Source organism: Eptatretus burgeri, chromosome 13, assembly GCF_056783735.1.
Source record: "Eptatretus burgeri isolate ZD-2024b chromosome 13, Ebu_testis_v1, whole genome shotgun sequence".
Lineage (NCBI taxonomy): Eukaryota > Metazoa > Chordata > Myxini > Myxiniformes > Myxinidae > Eptatretus > Eptatretus burgeri.
Genome location: NC_140973.1, coordinates 21,978,201 through 21,992,377, shown reverse-complemented (window position 1 = coordinate 21,992,377; position 14,177 = coordinate 21,978,201). Strand labels below are relative to the sequence as shown.

The following is a 14,177-nucleotide window of genomic DNA, read 5'->3' as shown; positions in this document are numbered from 1 at the left end:
AGTGAGTTGGAGTCAGGAAGGTCGAGGCAGTCTGTCGGGGTTCAGAGTCTGTCGGGGAGCTGCAGAGAGGGGAAGCCTGGAGCCTGGAGCGCGGTCGAGGTGATTTGCTGCAGTCGGCTGAGGAGAATTGCAGAGGGGACCGGATACCTCGGGTCCGAGGCAAGGAAGACGGCGGTCGGCGACGAGGTCGCAGTGAAGTTGCTCGTCGCGGGACCCAAGCAAGCCAGCTATCCTCTTTCCCCAGAGCATCAACAATTCCCCCCTCTTCCCCCCCCACCCGCCACGCTGAGATAGTGTGAAAAGGGGGCCCCGTTCCCACCCCACTCCAAGCAGTGCCAACGAAACCCGCGAAGGAGCGCGGAGTCGGGGCACCGCCGCCACATTTGCGGCTCATCACAAGACACGGGTAGGATCCACCCGGTCTCGCGGCCCACAGGCCCCGTCTGCCCCCTTGTCTTTGAGGGTGGCCCTTTTCTTTTGTTTCTGTGTAAACATGTGTTGTTGGCGCCGTCTGTAAAGTAAAACTGTAAGTGTTGCCGTGTGCTCGCGTAGTCGGTAGTAGATCTGAATTGTTGTGTTTCTTTTGTAACATCTGCTTTTGGTGCATAATTGTTGTAATTGTATATGTGTGCTCTCCGTGTGCCGCGGAATAAATGTGAATTATGTTGAACTGTTTTTCCCGTTTCGCTTCGTCTTTTCTTTAATTGAATCTCCATCTTGCTTCACGTAAAGGGTTGGTAGTGGGCTTAATACGCCCGATAATTAATCAGAACCGTCGAGGCCGACGATAACACCGCTCGGTTATCCCGATAGTACGGAACGGGTCGCTTAAGTGGCCCGTGTCCGGAGTCGACCTGCGGCGAGGTGCGATCGCCCAGTCTACCCTCCGTGTGGGTACTTAGGTAGGTCAAATTTAGCGAACAACCCTATCCCACGCGGGGGGCCGATTGGCACGATCGTGGTGAGGCCGAAAGGCCCACCCGTGACTAGTTCCCGGCGTTAGTCCGAGAGGGTCACGACAGAATTGTCCGTCCGGTGGGCGACGTGCCGCGATTCGAGTTACGTGGCCGCTCGCGAATTCGCAACAATATATATATATATATATATATATATATATATATATATATATATACATATATATATACATACATACATATATACATATATACATATATACACATATACACATATATACATATATTTTTTTTATATATATATATATATATATATATATATATATATATATATATATATATATATAGCCTGGTGTGTTGGCGCAGTGGTTAGGGCAGCGGCTTGGGATCCAAAAGGTCCTGAGTTCAAGCCCCGTTGGGCCACTGAATTAATACACCAGGGGGTTGACTCAGCCTGTCATCCTTCCGAGGTCGGCGAAATGAGTACCAGTATACTGGGCCGGTGTATACCCCGGTTAAAATAGGTGTACCATATCCCTGTGTCGTAAGAGGCGACCAGGGTTGTGTCAGGAAGGGCATCCGGTGTAAAACGTGCCAAATCACTATGCGGATCATACGGATGATCCGCTGTGGCGACCCCTAACGGGAGCAGCTGAAAGAAGAAGAAGATATATATATATATATATATATATATATATATATATATATATATATATATATATATATATATATATATATATATATATATATATATATATATATACATATATATATACATACATACATATATACACATATACACATATACACATATACACATATACACAGATACACATATACACATATACACATATATATATATATATATATATATATATACATACATATATATACATACATACACATTGTTACGAATTTGGGAATTCGATTGCACACAACATTCAGGTTCCTTTAGTCAGTTGTGTTGAAAAGTGCTTGTTCCCTAGATAGTTCACCTTACATTGTTTAATGGGCAGAAATCGATTAAGTGCGCTGCGTGATTCAATTTAATAGTTAGGGAGCGATCATAACACAATGGAGATTCCCCTCCCCCTCTTCTGCGAAGAGGAAGAAGAGCCCTCCTGTCCCGTGATTCATGACGTCAACAACTCCCTCCCACCCGTGATTGAGCGGGAGATGGATCACGAGGGCATAAGTCATGCCGGGAGTGGGGGAGGGGGGGGATAGGAATAAAAAAGGATACTCTGCTTTGTTCGGGCGGGCCTTTCAGTGGAGCTTCGGCTTCTGCTTTGGCTTGGCTTGGGTTCGGGAGGAGGCTTTTTGAAGGCTTTCTGATTTGGTGGTTCAGTGAGCTTCGGCTTCTGCTTGGCTCGGGAGAGATTTTTGCTTTGAGCTGCTTTGTTTGGAAGAGAGTTGAGCTGGTCGCTCGACTCGAGCTGCGAGTGGTGGCTTCTTCTTCTTGGTTCGTGGAACTCTTTGTTCTCCGTTTGGTTCCCGGCTTGGTGCGACTCATCGGCCTCTTCTTGGAGGTGGTTCCTCGGGGAAGCGACGCATCGACGGGAAGGATCGGCGCCTCGTCTCACCAGCATGTGTTGAGTGGGAGGATTCGCGGGAGCTCGGGAAGGATCGTGGCTCACGGCAATTGGATCCAGCTCGCTCTCGCTGGAGCCCGGGTCCGAACAACTTGAAGACCACATGAGGTGGAGGTTTGAAATAGGCTCTGGGTTTCAACTCACCTGTCCTCCGAGCTGGAGCTTGTCATTAAAGGCCTCAGCCACCATTTCTTGGGTGTGTGTGTGTGTGTGCAAACATGTGTCCGTGGGCCCGTCTAATAAGTAGGAAATTGTGAAGTGCTTTGTGTGCTGTAAATCTTTGCATTGCATTTCGTATAGTCGGAATAGTTCTGCTCTTACCTGCTTCCCCTAGTTCCCCATTATTATTATTATTAATAAATACCCCAATTGTTAAATATTTTCAGCTCGTCGCGTCAATTCTTTCATTGACTGAGCATTTCGTGTGTTGGGAGTTAGAAAGCCATTGGTTTGCCGTAAAAGGGGGACATTTGGACCGACAATTCTCGGCGATTAAGCAGCTCGGAATCGCGCACGGGACAGGCTCGCCTCAGCGGTTTGTTCCGTACGAGTTCCGTCGAGGGTGGAATACCCCGGTAGTTGGATCACGTGGGTATTTAGGTACATTGAAGATTGGCAATCGACCCTACCCCACGTGGTCTGCCCATTGGCATATTTCGGTTCTTGTACAAGGACCCGTCGACTCAGAGTTATCCGGGCGGCGATCTATATTCCGGGCGATCGGTCGGGCCGACTCGACTTGCGGCTCCCGTCAGAGTGGTCGGTTCGTGGCCGACGCCCGGCACCGTAACAATATATATAAAACATATTAGCAGGGTATGATTTCACATTGTAAGCTATAACGAAATGTGCTTCCCCATTGTCTCGACTCGCTCACCTGCATTTGATTTTTCATTTATGGATTCTTTCCAACAGTTCTGCGATTTTTCCCTGTGTATTGGCTTCAATGTCTGTCGGCACGCAAAATTACCATGCTTCCCCATTGTCTCGGGTTGCTCACCTGCATTTTTACCCCATGGGGTCTTCCACCCCACAGGGTCTAAGCACCGCTCGTGTTCTCTTTTCTTGTTTTTCATTTATGGACACTTTCCAATGGTTCTGTGATTTTTCCCGGTCCGTCAGCACACAAAATTTCAGCTTTCTACGGCACCCAAAAGGTACCAAACTTTAATATCAGTCAGTGAGTGGTTTGAATGAGCTTTATATTTAGATATGAACAATTCTAGTTGCTGTTTCAATATTACCAAAAGGACAGCCTTCAGGGCTTGTATCATGGAGTTAACCGACCAGTGAGGTTAAACGGGCTGTAACATTTGCAATCACGAGGATGCAAAAGCACTCATGGTATTGCCATCAAGCTGTAATCGGGCTACAGCGAACAACCCCCTGCCCCAAAATGAAAGAATCAAGTCAATGTGACAGGCATGTCTGCAGTTGTGTCCAGGTTTCCCTGTATTTAAAAATAAAGATAAAATCTTGTCACACCTGCCTTCTCTCTCCGACATTTGTACATGGAGACTGGCAGTGCTTTGCTGGGAGGGGAAAGGCTAACTGTTCATTGGATGGAGTAGTTCTGCTGATTATCCAATTAAGGTAAAGTGTAATTTGTACAATGTAATAGATGAAAAAAAGTGTGCAAGTGATGTCTGCATTTTACACACAAATCGAGCAATACACTTATTTTATGCAGGTGTCGAGGCTTGGGGGCCATACAGAGGTTATGGGAGGAAATCATGTTAAGAGTGAAGTTTAACTTAACAAGTTGACAAAAGACAAATGGTTGGATTTGAGAAGATCCACAATCAAAAATGAAGGCACCACCACTTGCTATCGGTCTTTACTGGACATATTGAACTGAACTAGTGTAGCCTTGCGTCATGAGCAGTTAACAAGCTTAATCTGCAAGTTCAAAAACACAACGACAAAAGATGTTATTTCTCTTTTTTTGAAAAATGGAACAAATGTCATTATACGAACTCAAACAAACAGCTATTTACAGTGTCCAACTATTTACAAACAATTCTTCATTTGATGTGTTCGGGGCTATCCAGTTAATTTGTACAAAGAGAGTAGGGGTGGAGAGTAAATTTGAAAAGGAAGCAGGGAGGGTGGGAGTAGAGTGCTGAGGAGTCATTTGGGAAGATATTGCGAAAGGGGAGCGTGGAGGTATTTTGGTGGGGGTTCACCTTTTGTATTCCACCGCAAACCCAAAAGCACAACCAGAACGCCGGTGCATCGTGAAAACATCCCCACCAGGTCCTTACAATGCATTGTACTCCACACTCTTTGACGGATCCGTTGGGAATTGTCTTTGGCACACAGTCATGAGACGCTTGAGACCCTGCGTGTGGGATGAGAGTCATCAATAATAAAATACTTTCATTTACAATCAAAACAAAAACTGATGAAACAGCACGTGCACTCATCTACCTCAAAGAGATTGTTTTGTAAAACCAGGTTTAGCAATGAAGAGTTCAAGTAACCCTCAAGGATGGTGGTGCAATGACACGGCAATCATACTCACCATGTCACATGAAGTACACCTGCCCACACAAATACCGTGGAGCAGGTCCACTCAAGGGGATTTCATGAAGCAGATATGACAGACGGGAGCTACGCGGGCACGGACGAGGAGGCGAGGCGGAGCGACGCGGGCACAGACGAGGAGGCGAGGCGGAGCGACGCGGGCACAGACGAGGAGGCGAGGCGGAGCAACGCAGGCACAGACGAGGAGGCGAGGCGGAGCAACGCAGGCACGGACGAGGAGGAGCAACGCAGGCACGGACGAGGAGGCAAGGTGGAGCGACGCGGGCACGGACGAGGAGGCGAGGCGGAGCGACGCGAACACGGACGAGGAGGAAAAGCGGAACGATGCAGGCACAAAATTGACAAGGGGACACGAGATGGGAAGAGAAAACGGAAAGACAAGACGGAAAGACCAGATATCTGCCATCACAAAGAGATCGCCAAGAGTAAGCCTTCCCCGGCACCCATGATACAATGATGGCCATATTATTTTTGGCCCAATACAACCTTGACCTTCAGCATTTCGGGATCGAGAGTGTAAATTAAGAAAACGTGTCCCATCTACAATCTATCCATAAAACTCAACATCATGAAAAATCGGAGGAAATTTATTCAGGTTATTATCAAAACGGTATTTTTTTGTTTGTATGTTAATTAGGTCACAATTTGAAAAAAATGTAGGTCAAGGATTAATCAAATATCAGGTGCACAATACAACTTCATTGCAGGTTCACAATTTTGATGCAAGAATATCTAGAAAGGCCAAGTGGTCTGAGATTCCACATTAGCAAAATTGAGCAATGACAAAAAATTAAATTAAAAAAACAAAACAATTGAGACCACCATTTGACCTTGACCTTTAACTTGAAGGGGTATGAGGTAAATCAAGCATAAATGTGCCTTACTCTAACCTATCAAGGGAGGACAATTTCATTCCGATCAGACAAACCTTAGTCGAGTTATGGCAAAACGTATTAAAATGTCTATAATTAGGCCATGACCTTAAAAAAATATTGTGGTCAAAATAATTTACATCAACCCCGCATACTTTTCATTCCCATTGTTGATGCAAAATTTAATTCTGAAAGACCCAGCTCGATCCGGATACAGCTCAGACATTGGCAGAAAAAAATGATTAAAAACCTAAATGGTGGTCTAGTACTCAGTGTGATGGAATAAACTCTGGTGTACCATTAAAAACCGGGGGCACCAATTGTAGAAACAAACCCCAAAACAGCTATGATATTCCTGGGCTATCATATAGTATAGAGAGAGCGAGGCTTAACAAGATGGAAAGACAAGACAGATAAGAGAGGAGCAGGAAAATCCACACCTGTATGTACTTCCTCTGTGTTTCATCATTCAGCACGTGCGCCACATGTTTGGAGAAGATTTTCTCACGGCCTGTGCGGGCGTGAATTCCCACCATAGTGACTCCTATCGGCCAGGGTGCATTCCCAATTGCCATTTGGAGGTACACATCATTTGCCTGCAAGGTCAGAAGTCAAGTGTTGGATGTAAGTGAAATTCATCAGCACACACTGGAAAATGAACGGAGATGGCTTAATCGACATCAACGTCCCCTGGCACCATGCATCCCTGCTACTTGTCCCATTTTGCAAACACACAGCCCATCTTCTCCTTCGTAGAGCTGTTACCCACCCCCATGCCTAACACACTTGCCCCGCCCCCCACCACAACACTCGCTCCTCAGAACCTTACTTTGACATATTCTTGCTCCAGCAAGAACTTGACGATGTCAGCGAGGTATTCACGAATATCCTGTGAGAGGGTCTGTCAGCAGAAACAGTGAGAAGACATCTGGAGACACACAAGTTAAATTACTGAGCCAACATTACCAGGATGACAGGTAAAAATGTTTCATTGTTTTCCAAAAAAAACCAAAAAAAAACCTGTCCCCAGTGTGCTGTTGAGGACAGTTCCACAGTTGGTGCTGTACAATGTGCAATTGGGGGGGGGGGGAATGTAAACGTCTGTTCTGTAAATGGGATATCACACACTGCACATCCTGAACAGTGCACGTCTATAAACCACAATTTAGGACGTGCACACACAATCACGTTTGTGAAACAAAATTACACTAAAACAAACTTTATAACCACCATTTTTCGAGGGTTGATCGAATGATGGCATTCCTCTAAATGGATCTATCCGTTTTTTTTTGTTTTTTTTTTTGTATACCTTGGTCGAGGCTCGTATGAGAGCTAACACACAACTCACAGAAAGGAGGCATGAGACAAGAGGGGCGGGAGTGGAAGGGACAAAACAGTGGGGAACAGACACATTAGTGAACTGTGGAAGGGAGAGGGATGGGGATGGGACGGGGAACATGGCGAAGAGAAGATGGACATTACAGGGACTTTCAGGAAGGAAAGCAGGGGAATTGAAGGAAGTAGGCTTGGGTGGATTATCGGGGGTAGAAATGATCGAGGATTTGGATGGGGGAAGATAAGAGATGGTGGTGAACAGCTGTTTTGAAAGCCTGGAGGGAAGAATGGGAAAGAATAGAGTGAGGAAGTTTATTCCAAAGGCGGGAAAAAAGAGGAATGAAAGAGTGAAGATGAGCAGTGATTCGTGATTTTGGTAGTTTTACCAGAAGGGGGTTGTTGGCGGACCTTGAGCGCCCTGTGGAAATGTGGTGGGGACAAATCGCAGAGAGAGCAGGGGGGGCAAGGCTGGAGAGGAGTCGGTAGAAGACAGAAAGACCACCGACCAACCTGCGGTGATTGAGTGAGAGGCCCAAAGACTCAGCTTCATTGCGGGAGATGCCGATGATCTTAAATGCCCTGGTTTCGACAGCGTGAAGCCGAGAAAGGTGGGAGGCAGGAGCACCAGCCCAGAGGGGAGAGCAGTACTCCATCAGGCTACGGACAAAAGCTTTGTAAGTGGTCAGGAGCTCAAGAGGGCCGAGGAAGGACATTGCACGACGGAGGATTCCCAGTCGGTGACTGGCTTTTGAGGCGAGGTTGGAAACGTGACTTTCCCAGGAAAGGTCATGGCAGATAGTGAGACCCAGAAGCTTGAAAGAAAAGACTTCTTCCAGAGGATTGTTGAGAAAGTGGATGGGGGGTTTTCTAAACGGTCCTTTCGAAGAGACATAGTGAGAGTGTGAGATTTGTCTGGATTGAAAGACATGTTCCACGTATTGGACCAGTTTGTGATTTATCCAGATCTGCAGTGAGCGAAGAAGCTGCTGCTTGCCGGTCTGAGGGATGACAGATGGTACGGCAGAGGGTGGAGTCGTCGGCAAAGAGAAATAGAGGATTTTCCAGAGAGTCCGAGAGATCATTGATGAAAACCAGAAAAAGAACAGGGCCCAGAACGCTACCTTGAGGAACTCGAGCCTGCACAGGAAGAGGGGATGAAAGAACTCCATTTAGGGCCACACGTTGACTGCGACAGGAGAGGAAGTCTGCGAGCCATGAGTGGAGATGGCCTTGAATACCATGGGAAGAGAGTTTGGTGAGTAGTGCAGGGTGCCAGACTGTGTCAAAAGCACGTGATATGTCCAGGGATACGGCTCAGATTTCCTGTCTGGCATTGAGGACCTCCATCCATTGATGGGAGAGCAGAAGCAGCATATCCAGGGTAGAGTGACCTTGTCTGAAACCAAATTGATGATTGGAAATCAAGCCATTGGAGAAGAGGAAGGATTTCATGTCTGAAGCGATGATGGATTCCATAACCTTGCTGATGATTGGGAGAAGGCTGATTGGTCTGTAGTTACAGGGATCTGTTTTTGCACCTTTTTATGCAGGGCAGTGATGTTAGCAGATTTCCAAGCAGATGGCAGATGACCTTGGGCAAATGAGAGGGTGAATAGAACAGAGAGAGGGTGAGCAAGAGCAGAAGAGCAGGCTTTGAGGACACGTGGGCTGATGCCGTCTGGACCGGTTGCAGAATCTGACTCGAGGTTTGAAAGCAAGCTCTCCACCTTGTCAGAAGAAAAAGATACAGAGTCCAGGGACAGTTGGGTGCGACTGGGTAAAGCGGGTAGAGATAGTGATGGGTTTAGGACACAAGATTTAGCTGCAAACACCAAGTTTAGACATTCAGCTTTATCACGTGTGGAATCAGCAGTGCGGCCATTTGAGGTAAGGGAGGGGATGGAGGGGGAACATACACCAGAAACAGATTTGATTAAACGCCACCAGGATTTTGAGGAGGGAGAGAGGTTTGAGAGTTCAGATTTGAGATGAGAAAGATGTTGTTTTCTGGCTCTCCTGAGGGTAGATGCACACTTGTTCCGAGCTTTGTGGAAGGAACTGAGATTGCCCTCAGTTGGGTTTGCTTTCCATGAGGCAAAGGCAAGTTGTTTCAGGACAACTGCCTCGCCACAAGCTTCAGTAAACCAAGGGCGGGAGGAAGGGTAAGACAACTGAACACGAGAGGGGATAAATTTGTGCATGAGGGAGAGCAAGTTTCTTTGAAAGAATTCCCAGGATGAGTTGATGTTTGAGAAAGTAGTGATAGGAGACCAGTCTGTAAGTTTGATGGCTGCTCGGAGACCCTGCCAGTCGGCTTGAGTGAAATGCCAGACTCGACGGCGGTGAGGTGGTTCTCTGATAACAGCCAGAGAGATGTCCACTTTAACAAGGACGTGGTCAGAAGAACCAATTGGAGCGAAGGAAGAGCAGCAGATATTGTCAGGGAAATTTGTCAAAATCAGATCCAGAAGAGATGGAGTACCATTGGTTGAGATCCGGGTCGGGAAGTTGACCGATTGAGTCAGTCCCAATGAGTCGCAGAAAGCTTTTGCAGAGGTGCCATGGCAGGTGAGAGAGGTACCCACACCTACCCAACTGGCGTGATGACAATTGAAGTCACCACATAAGAGGAAGAGAGAGTTTGGATGAGAAGATAGAAGATGGTCCATGTTTTCGGATAGTGAGGTGTAGATGGAGTCATCACTGTTCGGTGGACGGTACAGTACACATATAAACATGAGGTGGGAGTGGAGGGAAGTCGTAGCCAGAGGTATTCCTGGGGGTGTGGGGGAGTGAGAGCAGTGCATGGAGAGTGAGGAATAGAGTCTTTGATGAAGAGAGCAACACCTCCACCAGAACGAAGCTCAGGTCTGTCATACCGTAAGAGGGAGTAACCGGGGAGAGATACTTGGGAGTCAGACACGTCTTGGGAGAGGAAAGTTTCTGTTAGGCAGATAATGTCTGGTTTGTCAGTGGCAACCTGTATGGAAAGATCTGAAAGGTTTGAGCGAAGGCCCCGGATATTTGAGGTCCACACTTTTCATGAAGAGGTAGGGGAGGAGGCTTTGGGTACAGGAGGTGGAGGGGGAGGGGGAGGGTATGACAAGGGACGAGGGGGGGAGGTAAGGAGGGTTGCTGAAAGAGTGTGGGGTATTGCAGAATAGCGAGGGAGAGGGCTGAATGAGGAGGAGAAAAGGCTCTGTGGTGCTGGGGGAGAGGGGGTACAAGAGACAAGGAAGAACGCAGTTGAGGATTTGAGGAGGTGGCGTGAAGAGATGGAGGTGAGAGGGCAGTCGTGGGAGGCAGCTTGGTGGATGAGAGGGGGGCAACTTTGAGAAGGATGAGTGAGGGGGATGAAAGGTGGGAGAAAGGTGAGGGGGGAATTTTTGAGAGAGGTGAGAGGGAGGCTTGGAGGGAGAAGAGTGGGATGGTTGCTTTGAGAGTGATAGTGAGGGGTGAGAGTGTGAGTTGGCACTGAAGTTGGAAAAAAAGAATGGTTGATGGAAAGCGAACATTCATGGCAAACTGTGGTTTTTAAAAGTTTTTGGTCAGAGATGCGATTTAACACAATTCTTGATGGATGCAATGAAGGCGATCGGTTTCGTGCACAACTAAATATTCCATATCCCTTGACCCTTTTGATGCACTTTTTTTTTTCCAGGAAGTCTTCTAGGCTTTTTTTCTTCTACCACAAGCTCTATTGCTTTCTTTACAGCTTCATCTTTTGACCTTAGCTGCACATGGCCATACCAACCAAGTCTTCTCTTCAGAAGTTCTTCTTCACTTGGATTGGTTTTCAATCTCTTCCTGATTGCTGGGCTTGGAATTGTTTCTTTCAGAGACAATCCATTCATCCATCGCATCATTCTCAGCTCTATTCTTTCCATTCTTTTTATGCCTCTGATTCGCAGTGCCCACAATTTGCTTCCATGCATCAATACCAGTCTGATCACAGGCTTTTTTTAACCCGTTATCTTTCACAGATAATGGAATGTTTCTGCGTTTCATGATCCCATCTCGTTGCCTCCACTTATTTCAGGCTGACTTCATTATTGACCTAACAGACAACTCTATTCCTCCTGATGCCTCCATCATGTCTCCAAAGTAACAGTAACTTTTTACTGTTTCTAAGTTAAATTCTGAGTTCAGGATCAGCCTTCTCCCAATCATCAGCAAGGTTATGGAATCCATCATCGCTTCAGACATTAAATCCTTCCTCTTCTCCAATGGCTTGATTTCTGATCATCAATTTGGTTTCAGACCAGGTCACTCTACCCTGGATATGTTGCTTCTGCTCTCCCAATAATGGATGGAGGTACTCAATGCCAGACATGATATCAGAGCCATATCCCTGGACATATCACGTGCTTTTGACACGGTCTGGCACCCTGCCCTGCTCACCAAACTCTCTTCCTATGGTATCCAAGGCCATCTCCACTCATGGCTCGCAGACTTCCTCTCCTGTCGCAGTCAACGTGTGACCCTAAATGGAGTTCTTTCATCCCCTCTTCATGTCCAGGCTGGAGTTCCTCAAGGTAGCGTTCAAGGCCCTGTTCTTTTTCTGGTTTTCATCAATGATCTCTCCGACTCTATGGAAAATCCTCTTTATCTCTTTGCTGATGACTCCACCCTCTGCCGTACCATCGGTCATCCCTCAGACCGGCAAGCAGCAGCTTCTTCGCTCACTGCAGATCTGGATAAAATCACAAACTGGTCCAACACGTGGAACATGTCTTTCAATCCAGACAAATCTTACACTCTCACTATGTCTCTCCGAAAGGACCATTTAGAACCCCCCCCCCCCGCCCATCCACTTTCTCAACAATCCTCTGGAAGAAGTCCTTTCTTTCAAGCTTCTGGGTCTCACTATCTGCCATGACCTTTCCTGGGAAAGCCACATTTCAAACCTCGCCTCCAAAGCCAGTCGCCGACTGGGAATCCTCCGTCGTGCAAAGTCCTTCCTTGGCCCACCTGAGCTCCTGACCACTTACAAAGCTTTCGTCTGCAGCCTGATGGAGTACTGCTCTCCCCTCTGGGCTGGTGCTCCTGCCTCCCACCTTTCTTCGCTTCACGCTGTGGAAACCAAGACATTTCGGATCATTGGCATCTCCCGCAATTAAGCTGAGCCTTTGGGCCTCTCACTCTCTCACCGCAGGCTGGTCGGTGGTCTCCTCTTCAGCCTCGCCCCCCCCCCTGCTCTCTCTGCGATTTGTCCCCACCACATTTCCGCAGGGCGCTCAAGGTCCGCCAACAACCCCCTTCTGGTAAAACTACCAAAATCACGAATCACTGCTCACCTTCACTCTTTCATTCCTCTTTTTTCCCGCCTTTGGAATAAACTTCCTCACTCTCGTCAATCCCATTCTTCCCTCCAGGCATTCAAAACAGCTGTTCACCACCACCTCTTATCATCCCCCATCCAAATCCTTGATCTTTTCTACCCCCGATAATCCACCCAAGCCCACCTCCTTCAAATTCCCTGCTTTCCTTCCTGAAAATCCCTGTAATGTCCATCTTGTATTCCCCATGTTCCCTGCCCCATCCCTCTCCCTTCTACAGATCTCCTAATGTCTCTGTTCCCCACTGTTGTGTCCTTCCCACTCCCGCCCCTCTTGTCTCGTCTCATGCCCACCTTGCTGTGCGTTGTGTGTTAGCAATCACACGAGCCTCGACAAGGTGTACAAAAAAAATAGAATTTCTTGTTTTTTTCATTGATTACCTCCGTCACCTGGTTATGTTTTCACCCCTGTCTATCTGTGAGCATATCTCAAAATGTTGTGGATGAAATTTAGTGGACAAGTTGGGTGTGTGAGAAGGACGAACCAATTCGATTTTGGTGAACATCCGGATGCGAGAATTTTTTAAGTGTTTCTTCACCATTAAGAAAGGACCAAAAACGATATACAGCGTGATGTTTCAAAAAGTTACAGACCGATTCTGACAAAACTTGGTGGGCAGGTTGTGTGTGTGACAAGGAAGAATCGATTCAATTTCGGTGAAGATCTGGATCCGGATTCGACAAGTTGTCAATTTTTTAAGCGAGTCTTAACCATTGAGAGAGAGCACGATATCTCAGAAAGTTATGAACGGATTATGCCAAAACTTGGTGGATGAGTTGGGTAGATGACAAGCATGAACTGATTCGATTTTGGCTTTCGGTCCAGATGCAGATCCAACATATAGGTGGGATACAAAACATAAACTGTTCAGCCTGGCGGAGGGATGTGCTCTATCGAGTGCCGTTCGTCTTTTTCTTGAAACGATTGATCACCACATCTTTTACGTATGAAATTCCCAGCTTTTGTTACAAAATTTCCTGCAATATCACTGCACCTCTTGTGACACCATCTATAACAGACATTATAAATTACACTACTTATACACAACACAACACATAGCACAAAAATCATTCCATACTGAGGAACCCAAACCCAGGAAAATACCTGTAACAAATTTATTGAAGACACGTACGTTAGCTATTAGATTAAGAGTTATACACCCCTTCATGAGCACATATGTCTGCAAACGGAAACGTATATGTGCATGCGTACACACCTTTTTCCTGAGTTTGTGCATCAGCGGATTTAGGTACTCCTCAGTCTGTGTGTGAGTGGCGGCAGCCAACTTCCCTTGCACACTTCGCTTCACGGCTTCTGGCCGAGAGTTGAGCTCCTTAGCCCAGATGCCAAGCAGGAACTACAGACAAGATTGGGTGGGAGGGTGGTGGCATCAACATAACGGATTAATTTGTAGGGGGAAAAAAAAGAAAGTAAAAGGGAGGTCATGCAAGCGGGTATGTAGAGCTGGTGAGCATCTGGAGTGGACAGTGAGGTTGTTAAGCTCATGGCTTTAATGATGTGTGCATGTCCACACATCTCTCTTTGTCAATTGGCCAGACTGACTGATGGCCAAAATCA

The 14,177-nt window shown here is 46.8% G+C and overlaps 1 protein-coding gene across 2 annotated transcripts in view; it reads right to left on the bottom strand.

Annotated features, from left to right (window-relative positions):
* Nucleotides 1–4,455: 4,455 nt before the first annotated feature.
* PRPF18 (pre-mRNA processing factor 18) overlaps nucleotides 4,456–14,177 on the bottom strand; it is a 28,855-nt gene continuing 19,133 nt past the window's right edge. For both annotated transcript variants that reach the window (XM_085851632.1, XM_085851633.1), the window contains exons 7-10: nucleotides 13,816–13,956; nucleotides 6,755–6,826; nucleotides 6,366–6,521; nucleotides 4,456–4,847 (exon numbers count right to left, since the gene is read on the bottom strand). In XM_085851632.1, coding sequence (XP_085707758.1) covers nucleotides 4,767–4,847; nucleotides 6,366–6,521; nucleotides 6,755–6,826; nucleotides 13,816–13,956 — 450 coding nt within the window. In that variant the 3' untranslated portion in view covers nucleotides 4,456–4,766. The remainder of the gene's footprint in view (nucleotides 4,848–6,365; nucleotides 6,522–6,754; nucleotides 6,827–13,815; nucleotides 13,957–14,177) is intronic.